The 25,379-nt window shown below is 33.3% G+C and overlaps 2 protein-coding genes across 4 annotated transcripts; one reads left to right on the forward strand and one right to left on the reverse strand.

Moving 5' to 3' along the window:
• Positions 1-9,271: 9,271 nt before the first annotated feature.
• On the forward strand, positions 9,272-14,623 carry LOC7464312 (CDPK-related kinase 4). Of its 3 annotated transcripts, XM_002317776.4 has the most exons (11): positions 9,275-9,984; positions 10,514-10,644; positions 10,894-10,935; positions 11,054-11,162; positions 11,306-11,384; positions 12,124-12,420; positions 12,609-12,718; positions 13,216-13,320; positions 13,508-13,570; positions 13,977-14,144; positions 14,231-14,623. In XM_002317776.4, exons 1-11 carry the CDS (start codon positions 9,442-9,444, stop codon positions 14,366-14,368), a joined length of 1,785 nt encoding a protein of 594 aa, XP_002317812.2. In that variant the 5' UTR covers positions 9,275-9,441; the 3' UTR covers positions 14,369-14,623. The 3 variants fall into 3 exon arrangements, with proteins under 3 accessions (XP_024438665.1, XP_052302059.1, XP_002317812.2); XM_024582897.2 differs by lacking the exons at positions 13,977-14,144; positions 14,231-14,623 and adding an exon at positions 13,810-13,954 and having other exon boundaries at positions 9,272-9,984; XM_052446099.1 differs by lacking the exons at positions 13,977-14,144; positions 14,231-14,623 and adding an exon at positions 13,737-13,766 and having other exon boundaries at positions 9,272-9,984.
• Positions 14,624-18,309: 3,686 nt separating this feature from the next.
• Positions 18,310-19,018, reverse strand: LOC7496433 (auxin-responsive protein SAUR32). The gene has a single exon (XM_002318429.4). The coding sequence runs from the start codon at positions 18,873-18,875 to the stop codon at positions 18,465-18,467; it is 411 nt and encodes a 136-aa protein (XP_002318465.2). The 5' UTR covers positions 18,876-19,018; the 3' UTR covers positions 18,310-18,464.
• Between the last annotated feature and the right edge of the window lie 6,361 nt (positions 19,019-25,379).

Below are 25,379 nucleotides of genomic sequence, written 5' to 3' on the forward strand. Positions count from 1 at the left end.
TTTTAAAACTATAGTTTGAACCATCAAAATTCACAGCTGCCAGGAGAAAAGGCAATTTTAAGGATTCTTGTTGTTCATTTTCAAGTTTTAAAAATTTGATTCCGGGTTGAATACCAAAGTGTGTACTGCAGTTTTTTAAGGTAGTTGGAGAAGTTAGTCACATGATAACATCAACTAACATGTAAATATTCCCATAAAGAAAATCACAATAGAAAAAAATAATAATAATATGATGACGCCTAAATTTTATGAATGAAGTCATGGATGAAATCAGCACGAGAGTAAAATCCATCCATGATAAAAAAAAAAAAAAATTGAATAAAACAAAACTCAGACATAACTATATTAAGTTGTTGTGGTTGGTCTGCTTTTTGACTGGGCTTTCATACAAAGATATCAGTTAAAGCCTGGACTTGGTCTATCAAGGCTTTGAATTGTGCTTGGATGACCACCACATTATTTATTAATATATTAATAATTCTGAAAAGTATAATTTAACCGGTTAGATTATAGATTTGTTATGTAAAGATCACTAGTTCGAGACCTATAAACCTCATGATCATTGGAGACTTACATGATTATTAACTTCAGGGCCTGTAAAATTAGTCAAAGTACACAAAAGCTGGTCTAGACACGCACGTTGATCAATATATATAGTCGATGGAGTTTCAGTATTGGTTCTAGTGGTTTGAGAATTAAATTATTCATCATTCTCATTCAAAATGTTTTCTATCACGTCCAAACATACAACATCAAACTAATGATGTAAGAAAAATTGATTCAGTTAAACAGAATACAAATATAACGTGAATTGTTGTCGTCCACAAAACCTATAATTTTTTAAGTAGGTGATTGAGTTAATTATGTTTAAAATATATTGTAACCCAATTTCACATCCCAAATTTGTTTTATAAAAGGTATATTTTTTTATTAAAAAAATTAAAAAATCTAAAAATATTTTTCGGACATGAAGATATAAGCCTTTAAGCTATAAAAGACTAAATTAGATACTAGAAGAATACTAAGACAAGATGAGATGAAGAAAGGAAGAAAATTGAGGTTGAAATTCAAACTTGACTAAAATTAGAAGAATTAATTAAGTCTAAGGATTTAATTAAACTTCTAGCAGGTTTAATTAACTTATTTAAAAACTTAATTGAAGAAGAATTAAGTTTAAAAGTCAGTTGGAAAATATTTAAAAAAATTAATTAAGTTCAAGGACTAATTAAATTTTTAATTGTTTTTGTGGATTCAATCAAGAACTCTATTAAAAAAAAATCAAGTTTGGAGGCCTATTTTTTATTAATCTGCAAAGATTGGAAGTTCAGGAATACAATTGAAACTTTTAAATGATGCAATCAGGGTCTAATTAAAAGAAATTTAAAGTATAATACTCAACTGACTACCATGTTGATGAAATCCAAAACAACTAGAGGTAATCATTTTCGGTTCGGTTCGGTTCGGTTTTTATCAAAAAAAGTAACCAAATCGAATTTTTTTTTTTGAAAAAAAAACCGAAACCAGGTCAAACCGACCGGTTTCGGTTCGGTTCGGTTTTTTTAGGGCAAAAACCGGTTCAAACCTGTTTGGCTCGGTTTTTCCGGTTTTCTCGGTTTTGGCTCGGTTTTTTTCGGTTTGGCTCGGTTTTTTTTCCGGTTTTTTTTCGATTTCGGTTCGGTTCGGTTTTTTCGGTTTTTTGGTTATAAAACCGAAACCGAACCTAACCGGCCGGTTTTTTCAAAAATTTAATCGGTTTTTTTTTTCGGTTCGGTTTTTTTTCCGGTTTTCTCGGTTTAATCGGTTTTCCGGTTTTTTTGCTCACTCCTAAAAACAACAAAAAGCTGGAGGGGTGGCTGAACCGAACACCATCAACGCCATCGCACTACAACAAAAATATTTATTATTTTTTAAATATTTTTAGATTATTTTAATATATTGATATTAAAAATAATTTTTAAAAATAAAAAATTATTTTTTTATATATTTTTAAATAAAAAAATACTTTAAAAAATAACTATTACCGCATTCAATCATTTTTATATTAGGTTATAGCTGTACTATGTTTTTAAAAAAATTATTTTTTTATAATTTTAAATTAATTATTTTAATATACTAATACTATAAATAAATTTAAAAAATATATTATTTTAATATTTTTATAAATGTAAAATACTTTAAAATTTTTAAATAAAATTGAATATAATGTTAATTTATAAAAAAATTATTTATAATTAACGGTTCAATAAAAATTTAATTTTATTTTGAATAATTCAAAATAAATTTATTTTAATTTTCAAAAAAATAAATCTCCAAACGAGTTAACTATTCGAACTGTAATTCAAGTACTGCGAGGGTGAGCTATGAATCTGTGACCATGTGTCAGAACTCAGAAGGGGCTGGCATGCTGGTACATGCTGCACCCGCTGATCTGAATGGGGGCCCAAGTTCTTACGGGCCTAAGCCCATGTCTGCACCTGCTAATCTGAATGGGGAAGCCCAAGTTGTTACGGCCCTAAGCCCATGGATCACAAATTAGACCATCAATACGCTGATGGAGATGACCCAGCCCAACGTACAAAACCCAATTCTATTCAACGATAAGTTAGTTTGAACCGTAGTTTTTAGACCCGGTCCGGTCCAAGACCTGGTTCTAAGTTTTGACCGGGTCACCAGGTCATCCAGGTCAACTTTTTTAAATAAAAAAATCAAAACAACGTCGTTTTAATATACAAAAACAAGTCAACGGGTTACAATCGGGTTTTTGACCGGGTCTTGCCAAGTCAGCCCGCCGGGTCACACCAGGTTTTTCCTTCCTCTATTTTTCTTCAATCCGGCCCGGTTCCAGCTCTGGATCCCTGATCGACCCGTCGAGCCGAGTTGGGTTTTAAAAGTATGGGTTGAAACATCAAAATTCACAGCTGCCAGGAGAAAAGGCAATTTTAAGGATTCCTGTTGTTCATTTTCAAGTTTTAAAAATTTGATTCCGGGTTGAATACCAAAGTGTGTACTGCAGTTTTTTAAGGTAGTTGGAGAAGTTAGTCACATGATAACACCAACTAACATGTAAATATTCCCATAAAGAAAATCACAATAGAAAAAAAAATTAAATAATATGATGACGTCTAAATTTTATGAATGAAGTCATGGATGAAATCAGCACGAGAGTAAAATCCATCCATGATAAAAATAAAAAAATGAATAAAACAAAACTCAGACATAACTATATTAAGTTGTTGTGGTTGGTCTACTTTTTGACTGGACTTTCATACAAAGATATCAGTTAAAGCCTGGACTTGGTCTATCAAGGCTTTGAATTGTGCTTGGATGACCACCATATTATTTATTAATATATTAATAATTCTGGAAAGTATAGTTTAACCGGTCAGATTATAGGTTTGTTATGTAAAGATCACTAGTTCGAGACCTATAAACCTCAGGGTCATTGGAGACTTAAATAATTATTAACTTCAGGGCCTGTAAGATTAGTCAAGGTATACAAAAGCTGGTTTGGACACGCACGTTGATCAAAATATATATATATATATATATATAGTCGATGGAGTTTCAGTATTGGTTCTAGTGGTTTGAGAATTAAATTATTCATTATTCTCATTCAAAATGTTTCTATCACGTCCAAGCATAAAAGGTATATTTTTTTATTAAAAAAATTAAAAAATCTAAAAATATTTTTTGGACATGAAGATATAAGCCTTTAAGCTATAAAAGACTAAATTAGATACTAGAAGAATAGTAAGACAAGATGAGATGAAGAAAGGAAGAAAATTGAGTTTGAAATTCATACTTGACTAAAATTAGAAGAATTAATTAAGTCTAAGGACTTAATTAAACTTCTAGCAGGTTTAATTAACTTATTTAAAAACTTAATTGAAGAAGAATTAAGTTTAAAAGTCAGTTGGAAAATATTTAAAAAAATTAATTAAGTTCAGGGACTAATTAAATTTTTAATGGTTTTTGTGGATTCAATAAAGGACTCTATTAAAAAAAAATCAAGTTTGGAGGCCTATTTTTTATTAATCTGCAAAGATTGAAAGTTCAGGAATACAATTGAAACTTTAAAATGATGCAATCAGGGTCTAATTAAAAGAAATTTAAAGTATAATACTCAACTGACTACCATGTTGATGAAATCCAAAACAACAAAAAGCTGGAGGGGTGGCTGAACCGAACACCATCAACGCCATCGCACTACATTTCAAGCATTTCTTAGCCAGGAAACATAAGCCAACCCTGAAAAAGAAAAAAAAACAGAGAGAGAGCCAAGAACACTAACAGGGCCTTCCCCGTAACCAAAGGCTCCACCTACAATCTTTACACCATCATACAGCCTCTCCCTTATCCTCATTTCACTGCCAACCCCTAGCTTCCACCATACTCGAACGTCCAGCCCCTCTCCTCTTCTATGCCCAAAAAGACCCTTCACTCTCTATTCCAAAAAAAAAAAAAACAAATAGACCCTTTTCTCTGTCCAATCCAACCAAAACATAGTAGTTCCTCCTCGGCTACAACAACTCTTCTCAAGACCACCAAGATCGTCTACCTCACGGTTCCTGTCCAGCAGAGTTTCATCATTCCATTCACAGCGGCAACAAAGTTTCTTCCTCTCGATCACAGCAGCAGCAGTGTTGTTTTTTTTTCCTTTTTTTTTCCTCTCTTCAGCAGACCAGCGACTCAACCGGTCAACCCAACTACACTACTGCAGCAAGCACCACAGCAACCAAGCAGTGTCCACTTCTTCTTAATTCTTTTCCATTCGCAGCATCCACAGCAGTAGACTTCTCTAGCCAAACGCAGTAACACCACTTGTGTCAGTCAAGAGCAGTAGTAGATTTCTCTAGCCGGGAGCAATAGCCTTGCTCCAGCCATGAGCATATCAGTCTCTATTCTAACCAAGAATATTGCCAGGTATTGACCAAAGGGTAATGAAAATAGTTGCTACATTTTTCTTAGAATTACATCTTGCTTTTTCATGTGGTTTGGATTAATGAGGTCCCGTTTTACTGTAGAGTAAAAATGAGGGTGAGAGTGAGGAGTGAAATAACCAGGTTTCTTTTTTTCGGAAACATTGAAGAGCCTAGGGTTGTTGAAGTTTTCTTCTGTAAGGCCAAGACTCTGAATAAACTCTGAAGTATAAATCATTTATTTATTTATTTTCGTAAGCTTAAACTTCCCTTTACAATGCATTTCGGTGGTACATATAGAAAAAAGGAAACATGTTTTATTTTGGCTATTTCTTAGGCAATATCGGTCTGGGTTGTTTTGGAAAACAAGTTTCTTTGATTTCAGCTGTTTTGATTATTCAAGAACAAGAAGGGTGCTTTTAGTTTTGTTTGTGGGTCAAAGCCAATGTTTTTAAAAAAGGTGGGTTGTTTTCTTTTCATGGATGCCCGTCTTTTTCTAAGCCCGTACGGTTTCCTTGGGTAGAGCCTGCATCAGTTTGGGCTTGGCTAGGAAGCCCAGTCCACCTTATTGGGCTGAGCCTTTAGAGGCTTAAGGCCACGTTTGTCTTGACAAAAAATTGCCAAAGAAAGATGCATTTTTTTGGTCTTTTAAGACTTTAAGTTTTGTTTGGCAAACGCGACCCAAGCAAAATTCAAGCCTTGTATTTCTTTTTTGTTTTCCTCTATGTAATTTAATATTTAGAATTATGATTAGATTGAATAAATCAGTTTTGTTTCGTAAAAACAAAAAAAAATTTTCTTTTAAAAATATATTTTTATTTTAAATTATATATGGTCAAATCTCTTAAAAATAAATTATATTTATATCTTTTAGCATATTAAAAAATCACAAAAAATAGTTGTTTTTTTTAATGCATATTGAATTTAATAATCAGTTTATTAAAATTATTGAAACTTAACCTACATTTTAAAAATATTAAAAAAAATTGTTTGTTCTAATATCAATAATTATGAACTTACACGTAAGACGTATTATCGATATTAAAAAAAATACAAAAAAAATATTTGTTGACTCTAAAATGAATAAAATAAAAACCTCATTACCAAGAAATACTTTTCTTGAACTTTAAACAGATCAATTATTAGAAACATACAACAATATCTTAGTTTATATAAAAAAAACAAACAATGCATTTTATTTTAGATAGGGTGTGCTAGAAATGATACATCCTTCCAACACACAATTAGTTCATGTATTTAGACTCTAAAGCCGGTTAAAGTTACTAGTAATCAAAATATTAGATGAGAAATATTTCATTTATTTTTTACTAATAAAAAATAATTTTTTTTTATTTTTTCCCATCACAAAAAAAATCCCCGATTAGTAAGGGCAATCGTCGTGACAATATACAATTGAGATAAAATAAATAATAAAGCTAGTTTGCAAACAGAACTTGGTTACCTTGGGAATATAACATTGTAGTTTTAAAACATTATCTAGAGGTTGACTTGTAATTGTTTTTTTAAAAAAAAAAAAACACAATTAAAAAGACGATGCTTTGACCAAAAAAAATAAAACTTAGAAAAATAATTAACAGGTTAATGACTTGATTTTTCCTCCTAGAATGATATCATTTTACTTATTTTTTTTTTAAATATTGAAGGTTCACCTTGCTGACTGGTTCAAGTTGAACAACTATAATAAAAGTAATTATTTATTTAAAATCGCTGTTTGAATTTAGATTAACCAGCAAGTGTCTTGGTGAACTAACTTGCAATATATCTTTAATATTTTCATCAAACTGCGTGAAGTGTGAATTGATTAGATTTTCCTTCGCGTCCCATACCGTTTACCAATTCTAAGATCCAGACAGGGAACAGAACCGGCAAGCCGGAAAATATATTACAAAGGAAAAGCAAAGTCAAACATGAGAATGTTTCCTGTATGAAAACCTCCCTGTTCATGGTTGTTCGGTAACCTGTATTTTGATTATTCCAAGACCAATCATAGTTATACACGGATTCTCACTTAATCCAAGCTCGAGAGTTGTGGATTTATGTTTTAAATAAAAAATTTAAAAATTTATTAAAATTAATTTAGTCAGGGTTAATTAGGCAAGTTAGGTATAGTCCACCTGGTTTTAATTAGGAAATTGTTTTTGCCTCGTTCTTTAAATTTACCAAATTATATAAACCGAATTAAATAAAAAAAAAACAGATTAAAATTACTTGAAAAAAAAAAGAAATTTGATTTATGTTCATACACTAACCCGTACAACAATAAATTTAATTTATGACCCATTACTTTCTATTTTGTTATGTTGCTCAAAGAGTAAAAACATTTAATTGGAGATGGTGACAACATTAAACTCTCTAATTCACCCACCATGTAGTATAGGGTTCTAGACTTTATTCTTGTTCATTTTTTATTCAATAATCAAGATATTTACGAATTTCATGCTTCGAATTAAATTTTTTATATACAATAAGATTTTAGACCACCCATCTATCTCTAATTTGGTGCATTTATAAGGGATTTTCATCATTAATTACATTATAGATTTGAATCCCAAGCCACAAATCCATTTACTAGTTTTAAAATTTCATAATTAAAGTTATTAAATCGACTATTACAAGAGGATTAATCCGAGCTGATTTTGGTGAATTTAAAATATTATAATTTTAATTTTTTTAAAATAAAATAACATTGTTTTAAATTATTATTTTTACCAATCAAATTATGTTTTAATTGAATCATACGTTAATTAAGTTAATTTTTTATTGATTTAATTTAAAATCAAATTCATTGCGCGTTAGGTTTAGGACGGAAAAGCCGTGACATCAGCCATACTTTTCAGCTTTCTAAACATGGAAAACAATAACAAAATCTTTCACTTTTGGATCAAAAGAAGAACCTTGAGAAAACAATTAACGATTTTTCCAAGGGAGGATCAATGGCCTGTCCTAGTCTTCTACTGCCTGTCCTTTTCTTTCCTCAAAAGTATCCACCTGCAGATTCACACAAATTTTCCTCAAGAAAACGCGTTTTCTCACAGACCAGGATCAATAATTATATCAATAAATATAATATCATAACTTATAAACTAAAATAAGTCAAGGGATTTCCTTAACGTAAGTCAAAGAAATATAATGCTATTTCTTTTCAAAAACAAAATTATTACAAAAAAAAATAAAACTGTTTCGTGAAACCTGGCCATAAAATAAAACGAAGGAGTTAATTCCTTGGCTTAGAACTTTTTATTTTTATGTTTTAAAAGTATTTTTTTAAAAATTTAAATTTATTTTATTTTTTTCTTTACTTCAAATTAATATTTTTTTGATTTTTTCAAATCATTTTCATGCCCCGATGTTAAAAGTAATTTTTTAAAAATAAAAAATATATTATTTTAATGTATTTTTGAGTGAAAAATACTTTAAAAAACAACTACAACCACACTTCCAAACACGTCCAATCTCCTGTAATATGAAAATGGAAGACATTTTCATTATATTTTGGCTATTAGTTTCGATTAATGAATTTATTTTTCATATTATCATCCGGATTTAATCTTAAACAGAAAAATAAATCTCTCATGAGTACATAAATAATTTAGAACTCGAATATATATATATAAAACAACAAATTGTTTAAAAATATGCTTTATTGTGGATCTAAGGCTTTTTTCTTTTAATAAGAACATTGAAATGAAGAATAGGGTCGCATTCATTGCATTCACATAATGGAAACTTTGAATCGGGCCTTCGCAAAAATGAGTTTTTTTTACACATGTTGACTTATCTTTAATTAAATAGTAAATAAATTCTGAGTTTTAAAACATGAAAAATATTTACAGACCTTAAAAATAAAAATAACACATTTATACTGTGGTAAACATTTATACTATGGTAATATTAAGCAGTATAAAACCAGCGAAATTCATTTTTTAAGTTTAACCCTATAGTTTTGACTTCTAATCGTATAGTCTCAATTTCAAAATCAAAATCATGGAAAAAAATATGATCTAAATCAAAGATCATATAATAATTAAATTAAAATTAAAATTATGGAAAAAAATATGATAAAAAATAGAAGCCGTGAAAACAAATGTAACCAAAATCCAAAAGTATAGAAAAAAAACAAACACTAAATTATAGGGTTAAAAATAAAAATAAAAATAATATTTTAACTCTTCAATGAGTGGCATTCATCAAGGGTAAATACACAAGGGACCCGCAGGCACCTTATGTGATAACAATAATCAGACGGACAGAAATTTGGCTTTGACCAATTAAGGCATACAATTCAATGTCACTCTATCTTCTCTCTGTCAACTTTCAAAAATATTAATAGCCCACCCCCCTCCTCCATTTCTCAACTCCTTCTTTCTTTACCTTTCCTTCTTTGTATTTCCCTCTAAATTTCCTTCCCACGGTTACTGCCTCAGCACCTGACTTAATATCACAGCCCACCGTTTGATGATCTGACTCTCTCTGATCAACAACTTCACCTCCGTATCCACCCATGGGACACTGCTGCAGCAAAGACGTGTCTGCTGTTAACAATGAAGTGATCAACTCGATCAAGCATCCAGCTACTCCGCCGAACGCGGCGACAGTTGAGGTGGCACCGCCTGCCACCAATGGCTACGCCAATTCATTCGCAGCCAGCCCATTTCAGAGCCCACTTCCCGCGGGAGTCATGCCATCGCCTTCCCCGGCGAGGACGCCGGGGAGGAAGTTCCGGTGGCCGTTGCCGCCTCCTTCTCCGGCTAAGCCGATCATGGCTATGATGAGGAGGCGGGTGCAGGGGAAGCAGCAGCCTCAGGAGGGGCAACCGATAACGGTGGATGGTGGCGGAGAGGGAGGAGGGGGAGAGAGGGTAGCGGCGGGGACTGGGACGGGGGGTTTGGATAAGAATTTTGGGTATCCAAAGAACTTGGCGGCGAAGTTTGAGTTGGGAAAGGAGGTGGGGAGAGGGCATTTTGGGCATACTTGCTGGGCTAAAGGAAAGAAAGGAGAGCTTAAAGGACAACCTGTTGCTGTCAAGATCATTTCCAAAGCTAAGGTGCATTGTTTTCAGTGTTAGTCTTGATTGATGAATCCTGACCGTTCGTTTGCTGTTACATACGTGTGTTTTCTGTCGGTTGTTGTCAGCATTTGTCTACTTCCTCTTTCATCTGTCCAAATGCCATAATTTTCTCCTGTGATAACTATCATGTCTTTGAAACATGCTATATGATTGTGCCGGTTGTCTTGTTCAGTTCATGTTTCCATGTCTTGATATTGTTTAATGTCACAATGTTGCTGACCTGAGCAAACATTATCCCTTAAACATGCTATACAATGAGTATGGGTGCCCTTAAGATCGTATTTAGTTTCTGTTGATGCATTAGCTGGATCGAGAATATCCCTTGCCGTCGAACAAAAAACGAAATCATGATGTTGTTTAGTGTCTAGTATTGCTGACCTGAGCAAGCATTGTAAGAGCTGCAATTGCCACTAGAGATGAAATCGATTGTTTTAGCTAGCTGATGTATTGTATGACTGAATCGATGTTGGGGTGTTTTACTAACTAAATGGGTATTGATTGGCAGATGACAACAGCAATATCAATTGAAGATGTTCGACGGGAGGTCAAGATATTGAAAGCATTGTCGGGGCATAAGAATATAATCAAATTCTATGATGCTTTTGAGGATGAAAATAATGTCTACATAGCCATGGAGTATGTATATTCTGTACTTCTTCTTCGAAAAGATTATTCATCTTATCGGAGTTCAACCTCTCGTTTTGGATGATTTCTTTGATGTTTTATTTACACCTTCATGAATTGAGCTGATGCTTATGATGAACCTAACCCTCCATTATAAATTTAATTTGTTTGCTATTGAGTTAAGTGAGGTTTATTTACTATGCCGTCACAAAATTTCTAAATTTGTTCTCATGTGTTTTAAAATCTCTTTGTTATTGTCAGATTATGTGAAGGTGGAGAACTGCTGGACAGAATTTTATCAAGGTAGTAAAGGAGAAGGGAATACTTCTACTCGCTGTGATGCTTCAGTTTTTTAGTTGCTTTATAGTTTGGACTTCAGATTTTTTGTTTGACTCTATTCCTTGTGGCTTCCATTTTGCAGAGGGGGAAGGTACACCGAGCAAGATGCTAAAACTATTGTTGTGCAAATTCTAAGTGTAGTTGCCTATTGTCATCTTCAAGGGGTTTCTCACCGTGATCTAAAGCCAGAGGTACTTTGATAAGCATGGGCACTAAAGTATGTTGTTGTTTTGTTTGGATTCTATGTTTTAAAGTAACAAACTCATGTCGGAGGACACTGTGCCACCAATTTCCTTTCCAGCTCTTAACCATGTATTCTGTGACCACTTGGCAGAATTTTCTTTTCACCTCAAGAGATGAGGATGCTCCAATGAGGATTATCGATTTTGGTCTATCTGATTTTGTAAGGCCAGGTAACATTTGCTTACCGATAAACTTGTCAAAGGGTTTTCTATTTTCTCTGTGAAATTGTCCCAGTTACAATTTCATATTCATTGGGAGGTTGATTTGCTCCACAAAATAATGTCACATATAAAGCATTTTTATTGGTGGATTCAAAGGCTCAAAATCAAACTTCTCCTATGTCGCGCCTCAGGAAATTCCGTGTGAAATGCAGATTTCACTTGCGTTCATTTTCCTTTTCAGTTTCTGTCAGGGCATAATATGATATTTATAAAAAGAAATATTTTTACGTACTCTTCTAATTTCTGATTTTCATTTTCTTTCAAGTTTATGCTAACAGAAGAAAAATCAACAATTAGGAATTTTTTTCACAAAAGAACAAATAGGAAATTGTGGATCAAAGGAAAATGAAATCGAACTATATCTGATTCATGGTGTTTCCCAGCCAACCTGCATTGGTTCCTTTGTCCTCATACAAGCTTGGGTTGGCTGACTGCCAGAAACTTACATCATTGGCAATTCCATATGAATTTATTTGTTTATGACTGTGCTTTCAATTGCATTTAACTGCTTGAAGTAAAACACGGATACTTTCCATGGATTTGAATCATACAAAATTATTAGATCTTCCAGCCACCCGTGCAATTTTTTTTTTTCCTGGTTATTGCTACAACCAGTTCCCTTTAATACAGGCTAGTTATTTCCAACTGTTGTTTGAGTGCAAAACATTCAGTTCTTATACATCCACAGATGATCGTCTCAACGATGTTGTTGGCAGTGCATATTATGTTGCACCTGAAGTGCTCCACAGATCGTACAATCTCGAAGCTGATATGTGGAGTACCGGTGTGATAACATACATATTATTATGCGGGAGTAGACCTTTCTGGGCAAGAACTGAATCGGGAATTTTCCGCTCTGTGCTAAGAGCTGATCCTAACTTTGATGATTCACCTTGGCCTTCTGTGTCACCAGAAGCTAAAGATTTTGTCAAAAGGCTTCTGAACAAGGACCACAGAAAAAGAATGACTGCTGCTCAGGCTCTAAGTAAGTTATTTGCAAATATTTCAGAACCTCCATTACTTTAATCAGTGAACACTGAATATATAGATAATCTCTGTCTCTCTCTCTCCCTCTCTGTTCTGGATATGTATGGTTTTGTGCATCCTTTTTACTAACAGTTTACGCTGTGCGTTCATCTTTGTGGAAACTAATAAAATCTCCTACATTTGCAGCCCACCCATGGTTACGAGATTTAAATCCAGCTGTGCCTTTGGATATTTTGATCTTCAAGTTGGTCAAGTCATATGTTCGTGCCACACCTTTCAAACGTGCAGCATTGAAGGTATTTATGCATAGACACTTGTATTTTTAAAGGTATCTTTTCCCTCGAAAAGAAGGAAAGAACAGGAAAATAACGGGATTTTATCACTGTCATTGAGTAATGTGTATGTTGCCTTGCTTTATTGAGTGATGTGGCACTCGTTGCCACCATTTGGAGCATAGTAGCTTTCCACTGAATACTCTTTAAGTAAGATTGAGACTGGTTTTTATTTGTATTACTTCGTACCACAGCTTTCAAACACAACGGTGACAATAATTATGCATGGACACTTGCATTCTGATTGGAACCGTTTCCCTCATAAAGAACGAAAAAAAAAAGAGGATAATAATGGGATTTTATGATTATGTCATTGAGTAATGTGTAGGTTGGTTTTCTTTCTTGAGTGATTTGAATCTAGTTGTCCACCATTTCGGGCATAGTAGCTTTCAATATAATACTCTCATTATCATGTAGAATTGCGATTTGGGACTGGTTTTTTACTTGTTTGACTTTTGCAGGCTCTTTCAAAAGCCATTCCTGAAGATGAGCTCGTCTATCTCAAGACTCAATTTAGTCTCTTGGAACCGAAAAATGGATCCGTATCCCTTAATAATTTCAGAGTGGTTAGTCAAAGCTTTCTTTTCTTTCTCTATCTCTCTACGTGAAGTTTTGACATTTTCAAACAGAGGTTGTTAGTTTATTTTTTATAAGTATAACGTGATTGATTAATGGATCCAATTTTATATTGTATTAGTTATTTGTTTTTCAGTATGTTCTTCTCACAACATATAAACTTGTGGTGAAGTGCAGGCTTTGACGAGACATGTTACTGATGCCATGAAGGAATCACGGGTTCTTGACATTTTAAATGTGGTAAGGTTTATTTACTTATTCCGCTGGCTTCTTCCACAGCATTGTTTGTGGAGATTTTCCAGAAAGAAAAGAAAATAATAATGTTGATTCCAAAGTTCATTTGGCTATATATTTAGTACACTTGACAGTTTCCTTACCTTAATCTTTCTGACTTTATCTCGTTTAGGTTAGTGTTACGTGAGTTGTTTAACATTTTGGAGCTTGAGGTGAAATATTTGACCAACTTATTTCCTTGATAGTGACTATTGAAAAATCAACTCATCATCTGTTCTTGAGAGGGAACATCTCTACTTCTATATCATTTGGAAATCACTAAATGATATGATTTCATGTGACTCTTGCACGAGGAGCTTGTCATGCTGTGAACCCCAATGGCTAAGACTAATATCTTAGCTTCCAATTTCAGATGGAACCGCTCGCTCACAAGAGAATGGGGTTCGAGGAATTCTGTGCTGCTGCAATCAGCACACATCAGCTCGAAGCCCTGGAAGGATGGGAGAACATTGCAACTGAAGCCTTTGGTTTTTTTGAACAAGAAGGAAACCAGGTCATCTCGGTGGAGGAATTGGCACAGGTATCTGCATCTACTATTTTACTAGCTAGCTACCAGTTTATGTTCAATCGATCAAACACCTCCTGACAATCAAATAATTTCTGCAGGAAATGAATTTGGGCCCTACGGCCTATTCTGCAGTCAAGGATTGGATTAGAAGCTCTGATGGGAAGTTGAGTTTTATTGGATATACCAAGTTCTTACATGGCGTGACAATGCGCACCTCGAATGCAAGACATCGATGACATAGCCAATACATAACTGTAGAACTGTTACACACTATTTTTTGTACCAAGTGCATCGACTTTCTTGTTATCGCATCTGATTGGAGGTGTAGGAAGAAATGTCTAGCCAGGATCATGTTGAGATTCAATTTGTTTTGATTTAAACCCATATAGCGTGACTCTTATGTCAAAAATGTTTACATGATTTTTCAGCTGAATTAACTTATGTATATTATCGAATTAAAATAGCAACAAGCATGTTGACGGTTTTATAAAGTGAGCACAAATGCGACAGTTCTTGGAATTACCTCGGAACACCATCAATGGCTCCGATCAAGGGGAGTCTCCGATTGGTATACATTCTGGTGTTGATCGATCGGCATGGGATATTTGAGGGAACAACACCAAGGAAAAACCAGTCCATAATTAATATGTGACTCTGTCTCTGTACAAGGCCTTGTAGTTGGTTCCAACGACGTGGATCCCAGAAGCCATGGTGCGTGTCGGAATCAACTTGGTGATTTATTTAATATCTTGAATTAATGTACTATAGTCGTATACGTAGTACTAACTAATTTATTTAACGTGGCGTTTTTTCATTAGACCAGCTTGGTGGGGGCCCTCAAGGTTTGGACCATGGCAATAAAATACAGGTCATGTTAAACAAATCGCAGGTTTGGTTTGGTTTGGTGATCAACAACTGATAATTTATTTAATTCCTATTTTTATTTTTAAAGATTATTTTTTATTTAATAGATTTATACAATAATAAAGCACATGGAAAATTTTTTATATTAAATATTTTTTTAGGAGAAAAACATGTAGGCGCGTGGGACTGAGATAAAAAAACAGAGAATTAATAAAAAATAGTGTAATTATATTTTTTTATTTTCAAGTTGAATAAAAAAAACTAAACTAATGATAATAAATGGCGAAATTGTATTATTTTAAATTGATGGGCAAAAAATACTTTAAAGAAATAATAAATAAATAAAATTATAGTCTTGAGTGCTGTGACTTAACTCGTTAAACCTGTGATTTCAGTCATGAATTCATCAATGTTTATTAATATATTTCTTATAAATCTATATTTAACCTAAATAAAAAATAAAAAAACAAAAAAATAAGCTCAAACATTTAAAGCCTATGGCCAACACCCTAGTGCCTTTGAAAGAAATAGCTTAAACGCGTGGACGTTGAAGTCCAAGTTCGCGTGATTGGGTTATATTTTTTTAAAGGGTAGAATAGTAAATATTTAGATTTTAGCCACTACTATGGTGTTGGAAAAACATGGTAATGAGTTTCGACTTAAAAAATTTATTTTCAACCTATTTTAACTTAAAAACACCCTACAAATACTCTTAGAACACTCAAAAATCAACTTATCAACCTAATAAACTGAAATAATAGTTCAAATCACAAAATCAAACCAAATAAAATTTATCATTCTTGTCTTAGGTCTATTTTTTAGGATAATATCGAAACTCAAAACAACCACTATAAAACTCCTCATACCAAAAAACACTAATTTTAACTATTTTGGTGGTCGGAATAGGTGTTAATGATGACTTTCTCTCTTTACACTGAAATTTTCAAGAGCTCTCTCTCTCTCCTCAAATAAATCAGAGATTGAAAAATAAAAAAAATAAGGATTTTTACCAAAAATGAATTTCTAACAATTAAAAGGACCAATTAACCTATTAATTGAAAAAAAGAGGGACTAAATGAACTTTTGGTATGAAATTAGAAGTTGCCATCTATTTTTCTGTTTTTTTTATTTTGATCCTTTATTTTTCAAGTCAATCTTTTTTTTTAAAAAAAAACAATTAGATACTAATTTGAGTTCGAAAGAGTTTAATTATGCAAAAAAAAAAAAAAATAAGAGTTAAAGATCAAATTGAAAATTTTTAAAAAATTATGATTTGTGAAAGAGTGCAAAATGTACAATAAAAACGCCTCGTTGGTGTGTGTGTATATATATATATATATACACACAAAGATCAGGCCTGAGCCTGGACAGCTATATAGCCCACAAGAGCAGTAGGAAGCCGACGTGGCTAGTGCCGAAGATTATGTTCTTCACACATGGAAAAGATTCCTCAAATTAATTCTATCTCTAGACCAACTTATACCTCAAATCAAAATTATATTCTTTCTTCAAGGACACAAAAAAAATTAAATAAATTCATCTGATTGTTGCTCTAAGTCTTGAACAAGAAGATTAATAAATGAAGCGTACCATCAGACCACCGCCTTGAAGTTTTAAAATTATTTGTACTTTAATTTAACATTGGTTGGAGGGATTTTTACTAATTCTTGGCTTATTTTTCTCAAGGAGAATTTTAGCTTCCAATTCTTCCATGGCCAGCAGCTGCCAAGAGAGTACAGAGAGTTCAATCAGTAAAGCTTGAAACTTGGTATCTGCAGGCTAAAATATTGCCCACCAGCCTAAAAAAGAATATAAATGCTGTACAAGGTGGCGTGGTCCCTGAGGCCCGAGCAAGAACATGATGTTAGCTTATGGTTTCAAAATGTAGGCAGAAAATAGAAGGAAAGATGCAATTGCATTCATACAAGCAAACAGCCTTTAAAGCAAACGTCCGGCCCTTCTCCAACCGTCGGTTTCCATGGGACCAAATTGTTTCAACTAAGCTGTGCTGTCACATGCACTTGATGATGACTTTAAGGGGCATCTTTTGGCTAAATTGTTCAAGAAAACCACTCATTATCTGGGAACTTGTAAAAAAAGTGAGGCACATTTCCTACGCAAAATTGGGATTGTGGTTTTGTTGTTTTCTCACCCAATTGATATGATTTCATTTCATTTGCATGCCTTGGGCATTATATGATTTTGATAGTAATGTTATTAAATTTGATTTGGATTAGTTGTGATTTATCAATTAAAATCTAACTCGAGTTAGATTTTAAATTAAACTGGATGTGATTTAATTTTATCAGATCTGATTGATTTAGAAAGTTATCTCATGAATTGGTTTATTCAATCAAAATTTAATTTAATTTTTAAAACTATATCATTTTAGTGTAATTCAAGTTAATTACATGACCTAAATGATGTATATTTTTAGTTTTTGAATGCAATATCTTGTTGAGAGCATATCCACTACTTAATTATCGTGAGCATTAGGCAAATTAATCAACCGTCTTTAATACATGCACGATCAAGATGCTTCTAAATGTTAATTTCTATTGCCAAATAACTTAATTACCAGACAAAAAAAAATTAACAATAAAGATGGTTCATAATTTTTAACAACATCGATCTTGGGACAAATGCTAAGAGTTTCCAAGGATGTGGTAAGAATGCGAAGTCCAAGCACTGATCTTGTATTTGAAGTGGAGAAGGAGCAATAGCTAGAAAGAGGGTGGAGCTCCACCAAACATGCACTCCTAGGCAACCTCGATCCGGCTGAATGTTTCAAACATTAGGTTCAACCATGATTTTGAATTCTTAAAAGACATCGAAGAAAAGACTTAAACAACTATATATTACCATCTATAAACATTGCAATTGGGAATAATAATAATAATAATAATATTAATAATAATAATTAAAAAAAATAGCTTGGTGAAGGGACTTGATGCTTGTCTCTTCATGTATGGTTTATATACAAGGAATATATTCCAAACAATATGAATCACAAAATGGAAAGAAAAAGTAAAAGAAAACAAAAGGATTTGTGAAATCACACACAAAGAATCAAATCCAATGGCTCTACGCAAACCCTCTTCCCCCTTCAAAGTTCTAGCCGTGTCCTATACGGTTGCCCTTAACATGTCCTCTAGCTCTCTCCATCTACTATTTCAATTGTCAACCGTTTCTTGTGTCCACATTAATAAGAAAGCAGCAAAACAAGCAAGCCAAAAATAAATTATGCCCAAGAAAAAAAAAAAAAAAATATATATATATATATAATGTTGCAAGAGAATATGGTTGTGATTAATTGTTATTGAACCAAACACAATCTTCTTTCCATTAAATTTTTCGTGATCATCAAAATATACAATAATATTGAAGCGGATAATAATTAATCTGGCAGACAAAGGAAAATGAAAAGAGACCACAAATGATTTTTATACAACTCCATAAATAATTAAATCAAACCCTAAAGCACAAGATATGATGGTGATGGTGGTGGTGGTGGTGTTGTTGTTGTTGATGATCTTGGGAGGACTTTTCCTCTTCAATCATGCCTTGAACATTGCGAAACTCCTCAACATGGCAAGGAATAGTGATGGGGCCTTCTTGATCAAATCCAAACTCTTCCTCAGCTTCTTTCAATAACTGCATGAACAGCGGGTGATTTATATAAATCACAGGAATCACAAACCTCTGTTGCTCCTCACCTTGCCCTACCATGACTGCGAGACACCCTTTTGGGATATCTTTCAACTGCTTCTTGCCATGATGATCATGGTGGTGGTGGTGGTGGTGATGATGGTGGTGGTGGTGATGGTGATTTGGCAAGTGAATATGAAAACTCAAATGATTTTTATCTCCACTCCCCATTGTACGCTTAAACACCACAAAAAATCAAAGAAACAACAAAGAAGATCACCCTGAAAGCCTAAAGATGGGTGCAAATTCTTATATAGTATAGGTTATAAGAAAACAAGAGAGAAAGGCCAAGGATCAGCTGCAGAAATGGCAAGCTTGAAAAGGGTGAAAGAAGAGTCTGCAAGAGATCTTGGTATATTGCTCATGATATATGAAAATCAAACAAAAACAACATAAGCACAAGAAAGAAAGATCGAGGGTTATTTTTTTCTAGGAAGAAGAGTGGTTTACATATATATAGTGGGGGAGGGAGGTAGTAGATATGGTTCTAGCTTGCTAGGATATGCTTCGGTTATACTCGTAGAGGTTGTTCTAGAGACAGAAACAGCCAGAGACGCCAAGAGTTCACATCTTAGGTAGGTTTCTATATATTTTTTTAATAACTTTCCGTCTAAGATAAGAGAATGTAAATACAAAATTGATCATCTTATTTACAGCTGGAATTAAAACACGCTATTTACAGGATAAAGCTTGGTGGAAATTAACATTTGACTTTTCAAATAAGCGAAAGGTCAAATATTAAGAGAAAAATAAATAAACACTATTCGTCTCTAGGATTAGTGCGATAAAAAGGTGAAAAAATAGGGCATACGCTGCTCTGATTTTGCCAAATGTGAAGATTGCGAGTGCTGTGATGGATCCTGAAATAGCTTGATATTCATTATTGTGTGAATGACAACCTCGCAGACTTTTCCAATCAGAAAGGGATATTATTATATTAAAAAAATAAAAATTCTAGGTGCATAATTACCAGGTAATTTTTTATTTTATTTTATTTTATTTAAAGGGGTGCTTGACTTTCTCATCAACATGACTAAAATAAATTCTAAGCATTTGGGTTTCATGTAAAATATCAATTCTAAGAATACTATATTTCAGTTGACAGATGCTGCAAATTTTGGATAAGATTTGAATTTTATTTTTTTTATTTTAACCAAGAGGGTGTCTGCCACCCTGACAAGCATGACGTCCATCTACAGACAATTATAAGTTATTTTATTAATATTTTCTAATATTATTTGGATTTGGATTTTCTAATTAATATTACGATTTTGTAGGATTAATTAATATTGGTAATTTATTGTGAGATTCGTGTGTTTTGATTGCCGAAATTATGACGAGGTATTTCCTTTAATTACTAATTAAGGTAATACATTAATTAATATCTTATTCTTTCTCCCTTTCTGGGTCATATTAATATTCATATTTTTTAAGCTAATATTTAGCTAATAAATCAAGCCAAAACCAATATATTCACAATCCAGTAATATTGGAGGTAGGAGGAGAGAATAAACTGCTCATAGCAATTACACCAAGAAAAGAGGATAACGATGAGAGGTGAAACGACGTGGGACCCGTGAACGGCCATGTAGACGTCAGCAAGAAGGGAGCAACCAATAGCAAGCGTGAACTCGTCAAACCTGACATCACAAAATCTGACAAGTTCATTAATTAGTCACTAATTACTAATTACCTTGTTTTTAACGTGTGATCTTGGAACAGTTACAAAATTGCAGACAAACACGCTTCTAGGCAGCCAAATCAGGGGTTGTGGGTGTATTACCAATTCTACCCTTTATTTATTTATTATTATTATTATTTCTTTAATGGATGACACCTACATGGGAGCTCCTTGGTCAAGGTCTAGCCGGATGTTGCGGCTGATTTCATTGCAATTTTTTTTGTGATGCAAAGGTGTGTGATCATATATATATTATTGAGGTTCGATCGAATATGTATATGATTATTTATTATTCAATTATTATTTAATATTCATAAAAAATAATATATATATATACACACACATTAAATTAAAAAAATAAATACTATATATATAAAAAAATTGAGAAATATAAATGTGAATTTAACTGCAAACATATATATATATATATATATATATATATATATATATATATATATATATATGTGGTTAGCATAGAAATTCCATGACAGTTCACCTTTTCAGCATGATAGTGGATTCGGGAGAATGGGAAAGAAAACAAAGGGTTGCGGGTTTTGGCCCACCCATAAGTTGGGAAAGGCTAAAGAAATACATGATCATTTCAATTAGGTCCTTCTTCATTGATTTTCTATAATTTTGCAGCTTTATTCTTCGCACCTGCTTTAAACTTTTCAAATCAAAGATTTGCCCCCAAATTAATGGACGGGGAAGATAACCAACATATATAGTGGCCAATCAAAATCCATTATAAAAGGTATAGGATAAAGATAATTCCATTATAAAAGGTATAGGATAATTAGGTTTTAGGTCTTTATCAAATTAAAGGGATAGATAACTATAGACATTAATTTCACCATAATTATACGAAGACAAAACATCATGCTTTGTGTTGGTAATTCAAGATATTGACATGAAATTAATTTGATTTCCATTTTCCACTATATATATATATTATTAGCTCAAACAATTTTGAATATATAATAAAAAATATATCTTTTTTTTCTTGGTAATAAAAAATTTTATTTTTAAAATTTTATTTTTTACATAAAAAATGAGTGTTATTAGATTAACTTATACCTTAATCTATATCAATACTTACTCCTTGTATAGCTTAAGAGCTTGTTTAGTTATTGTTTTTTAAAGTGTTTTTCGCTTAGAAATATATACAAATAATATATATTTTTAAAAAAATTATTTTAACATCAATACATTAAAACGATCTAAAAAAAAAATTAATTTGATGAATTTTTTTTAATTTTTTAAAAAACACTATTAAAATTAATGTAAAAACAAACAAGGCATATATTTAGTTGATTAGTCATTAAATAATCTTAAATAAATTGATTGAAATATCCAAATACAATAAAGTTCTCCACCTCCTGATGTTTGGCCTACCCAACCACTCTTTCTGCCACGCACAAAGAAGGGGACGTGCCACTAGCAACATTTCCCTGTGGGTCACACCATAATCAATTTCCTAGCTGCGTGGTTCACATCACCTATTCACAAGTAGTAATGGGTCTAGAAATGCGATAAAAAACAACTAAGGGTCTAGAAGTTCAAATTGTTAGAAAATCTTGTAAAGCTAGAACCGGTGAATTCTAAAATATGCAAGAATTCAAGGGTCAAGCATGCAATATGCCATTTGCATAAAGAAAGGGAGCGTCAAGAGAAGAAGGAGAAAATTACAAGACAAGGCACTCCAAAAGGTGTGGATGGAAGAGTGGACTTTTTTGCTTTGTGGCAAAGAGATTGTGAAATGGAGCTTGATTTAGGGCTTTTTTCCTTTTCTTTTCCCCCAAGCAAGGTGCTTGTGTTCTTTCTTTGTTGCCTCTATTGTTCATAAAGGTATTATTTAATTACTTCTCATATTTTTCTTCTCAGAGCTTAGCTAATCTTTATTATTTCTATTGTCTTAATGGTGTTAAAAAATTTAGCTTGGTTTGACGGATCAACTTAGTGACTTGCCAAATTAGAATATGATCTAAATCGAGATTCAAATTAAATCATGTAGAAATCGATATAGCCGAACCTGACTAACCCGATAAATCAACCCGTTATCTAATCAAATCAATCAAAACTCATTTTTTTCAAAATAATACCATTTTTAATTAATTAAAATAAATATTTTAGTTTTGAATTAATCTAGAACAACCGAGGTCATGCCAACTCTAGCCTTGGGACAAGTCATGGACGAGACCGTCTTTGATAACTTCGATCATGGTTAAGGAGACTAAAGTTTAAACTTAAATATTCCATGTTTTTAGATTTTTCATCCCTTTCGAATGTATAAAAGGGACGGGGTCAAAGCAAGAGCTATGCTGACTATAGACTCGGCCTACCAGGCCGTCTGTCTTGCATTAATTTTGGAATTTACCGCAACTATCGAAGACATCTACTCCACACATTTCCTTATTTTCATGTCTAAACAACAACAACAAAAAAGTCAACCCAGATTTACGTTTCAGAATTTTTAATCAGAAATCCCAAAGAAGAAAATAATTTCATCTAAGAAGGTCAATGCTTATCAACCAATCAATTGACATGTGCATATTTTCCTGAGAGAAACTGATAGAATATTCATTAAACAATTAGCAGCTAAACTGCTAGCTAGCAGGCATGTAGAAGTTCCGGCCGGGAAGGAGGCAGGTGACCCTTACCATGCCATTATCTCTTCTATGATTTGTTGAAGGAGGCAGGTGACCTTTTTTATTATATGTATATATTTGTCAAGTAACCACTAAGTATTTACATCATTTGAAGAGCTTGACTATGGAATCTCATTCTTTGAACACCATTTTTGAATAACACCTTCCTCATGCAAATCACAAAAAAAAAAAAAAAAACTGTCTTAACCCAAATCCCAAAAAAAACTGGGGAAAAGAGGTCTAGTGTTTACCGAGCCAGCTTGATAAACTTATGCGCTTCAACTAACCATTTGGGTTGGGCATTTAAAGCCTTGGGATCTCTAGCATGTCCACTAATAAAAAAGGGCCAGCTAGCTAGACATCAAAGTCATGAAGAAGTTTATCCTCTAATGAAAAGGTACACTAATCCGAATTGGATTCAGTATTTTCAATTTATTAGCCAAGAAACAATCATAATTTAAGCTGTCAAGTCAAGACAAGACAAGACAAGAAACAAATCTCCAATGGAGGAACACGGTTTTCCTCGTCCAATTGTTGTTAGACAACCATTATATTTCAAGGCCTATAGTCAAGAACAAGGTTTTTCGACTGTTCTTGAACTCATGAGACAATACTGTTCTCAAAGTTATCTTTTTACCCACTAGAATCTCTCGAAGTTAATTAACACAAATGCTCATCTTGCATCCAGTAAAATTAGTTGCAAATTAAGTTGATTTTGCAACTTAAATGTCTCCAATTGCAACTGGATTTGTTGTTGCTAGCTAATTCAATTTTTTTCTTCGGTGAGATAATTCTCCAAACCATCAAAGTCGTATACCGTAGACATGGTATACTTGTATATACAAAATCTGCTCTGTATTTACATGATAAAGGCAACAACAAGCTCACTATATAGCACATGAATGTCAGAGTCAGGAACATATTATCAAGAAGAAAAAACTCATCAGATTGAGGCATTGCACAACTTGTGAGAAAATGGCCTGCTTTGCAAATCTAATTAGGGGTCTGAACAATATACCAAACAACAGAAAGGACCTAATCTTGATTGGCATAACTTGGTCCCGTGCCATGTTGCGCATTGGCATGCATATTTTGGTCGACTTGAAAGCCCTTCATGCACCAACAGAGTGACTACTTCGGTCCCGATCAATATCAACTTTGTATTATTACACTCAGATACCTCTGGCCAGCTTCCTGCTTCTGTGGAAACAGGGAAGTGGTTCCTCCGGCAGCCAACGAATCAATGATAGGTCTAATTATCATTATGCCCTCTCCAACGGCGGCAATAGCTAATGTTGTGAAAAAAACAAGGAAAGAAAATGCGCCGTATATGGTCTCCTCAGGTCTCCAAAAAGCTGACAATACAAGAAACAAGATCTCTAATGGCAACATTACCATCACCACAAAAGCTAGGCTATATATTCTAGCTCTTAACCCTTTGTTGATTGCGAGGGTGACCACCTTGAAACATGACAAGAAGAAGAACAAAGTGTACCAAACCCCAAAAGCACCAAATATGATGCAACTTATTAGAGGGTACGTGCACATCACAATTTCCACCCCAAAATTATTCTTGAAAACAACTGAACTTCGATGAAAAATAGATGGCATCTTTACCATCGAAGTGAACACAAACACAAATTGTATAGTGAGGATGGGAATACATGCAGACCAAAGAAAGGCATGAACCCAAGTACCCCGTGGGGTTTTTCTCTTGATGGATATGTTCATAAGAAAAAGGAGGATCACCAGGAAACCAGGTTCTAATAACCCTAATGAGAGAACAACATGGACTTTGCAAAGACTTTCTTGTTGTGATAGGGTTAAAGAAGGAAAAAAAGGGTAGAGATGTTGTTTACGAAATAAGGGTAAGCGAAAAAACTCGTTAAGACCCCAAAGTGTGATGATAAAGACAAGGAGGAATCGGACGGACCAAAGGGAGTTGAAGCTTTGTAAATGATGGGAATTTTGTGATTTGAATAGGAGATGAAATACAAAGCAAAGAGAGAAGAGGGAAAGGAGGAAGAGGGCAATGATGGAGTAGAGAATCGCCAAGTCGAAGGTGGTGTTATAGGATGGATCATAGATAGAAGAAATGTTCAACATGGCACAACCTAACAATTAATGAATTGCTATAATAGATGGTGTTGGTGATGATATTGATAATGGTAATGATCGATTACATTGTTAGGTAAAGGTGGTGATGGTTTAAGAGAAATTTGGATTGGAAAATGCATAGAAATTAAAGATTTGAAGAAGAACAAGTACTGTTACATATGGTGGTCGGAAGGGGAAAGGGGAGGTTAAAGAATAGATGGTAGTTTTCTCTCCCCCAATTCCCAACCT

This window comes from Populus trichocarpa, chromosome 12 (genome assembly GCF_000002775.5).
Source record: "Populus trichocarpa isolate Nisqually-1 chromosome 12, P.trichocarpa_v4.1, whole genome shotgun sequence".
In the NCBI taxonomy this organism is placed as follows: Eukaryota; Viridiplantae; Streptophyta; class Magnoliopsida; order Malpighiales; family Salicaceae; genus Populus; species Populus trichocarpa.

Excerpts from the sequence above, each read along its gene's own strand:
- LOC7464312 (XM_002317776.4), top strand. The coding sequence starts at position 9,442 with ATGGGACACTGCTGCAGCAAAGACGTGTCTGCTGTTAACAATGAAGTG. Across the intron at positions 11,163-11,305 it reads ACCGTGATCTAAAGCCAGAG|AATTTTCTTTTCACCTCAAG; the intron begins GTACTTTGATAA and ends ACCACTTGGCAG. Across the intron at positions 11,385-12,123 it reads ATCTGATTTTGTAAGGCCAG|ATGATCGTCTCAACGATGTT; the intron begins GTAACATTTGCT and ends ATACATCCACAG.
- LOC7496433 (XM_002318429.4), bottom strand. The coding sequence starts at position 18,875 with ATGGGGAGTGGAGATAAAAATCATTTGAGTTTTCATATTCACTTGCCA.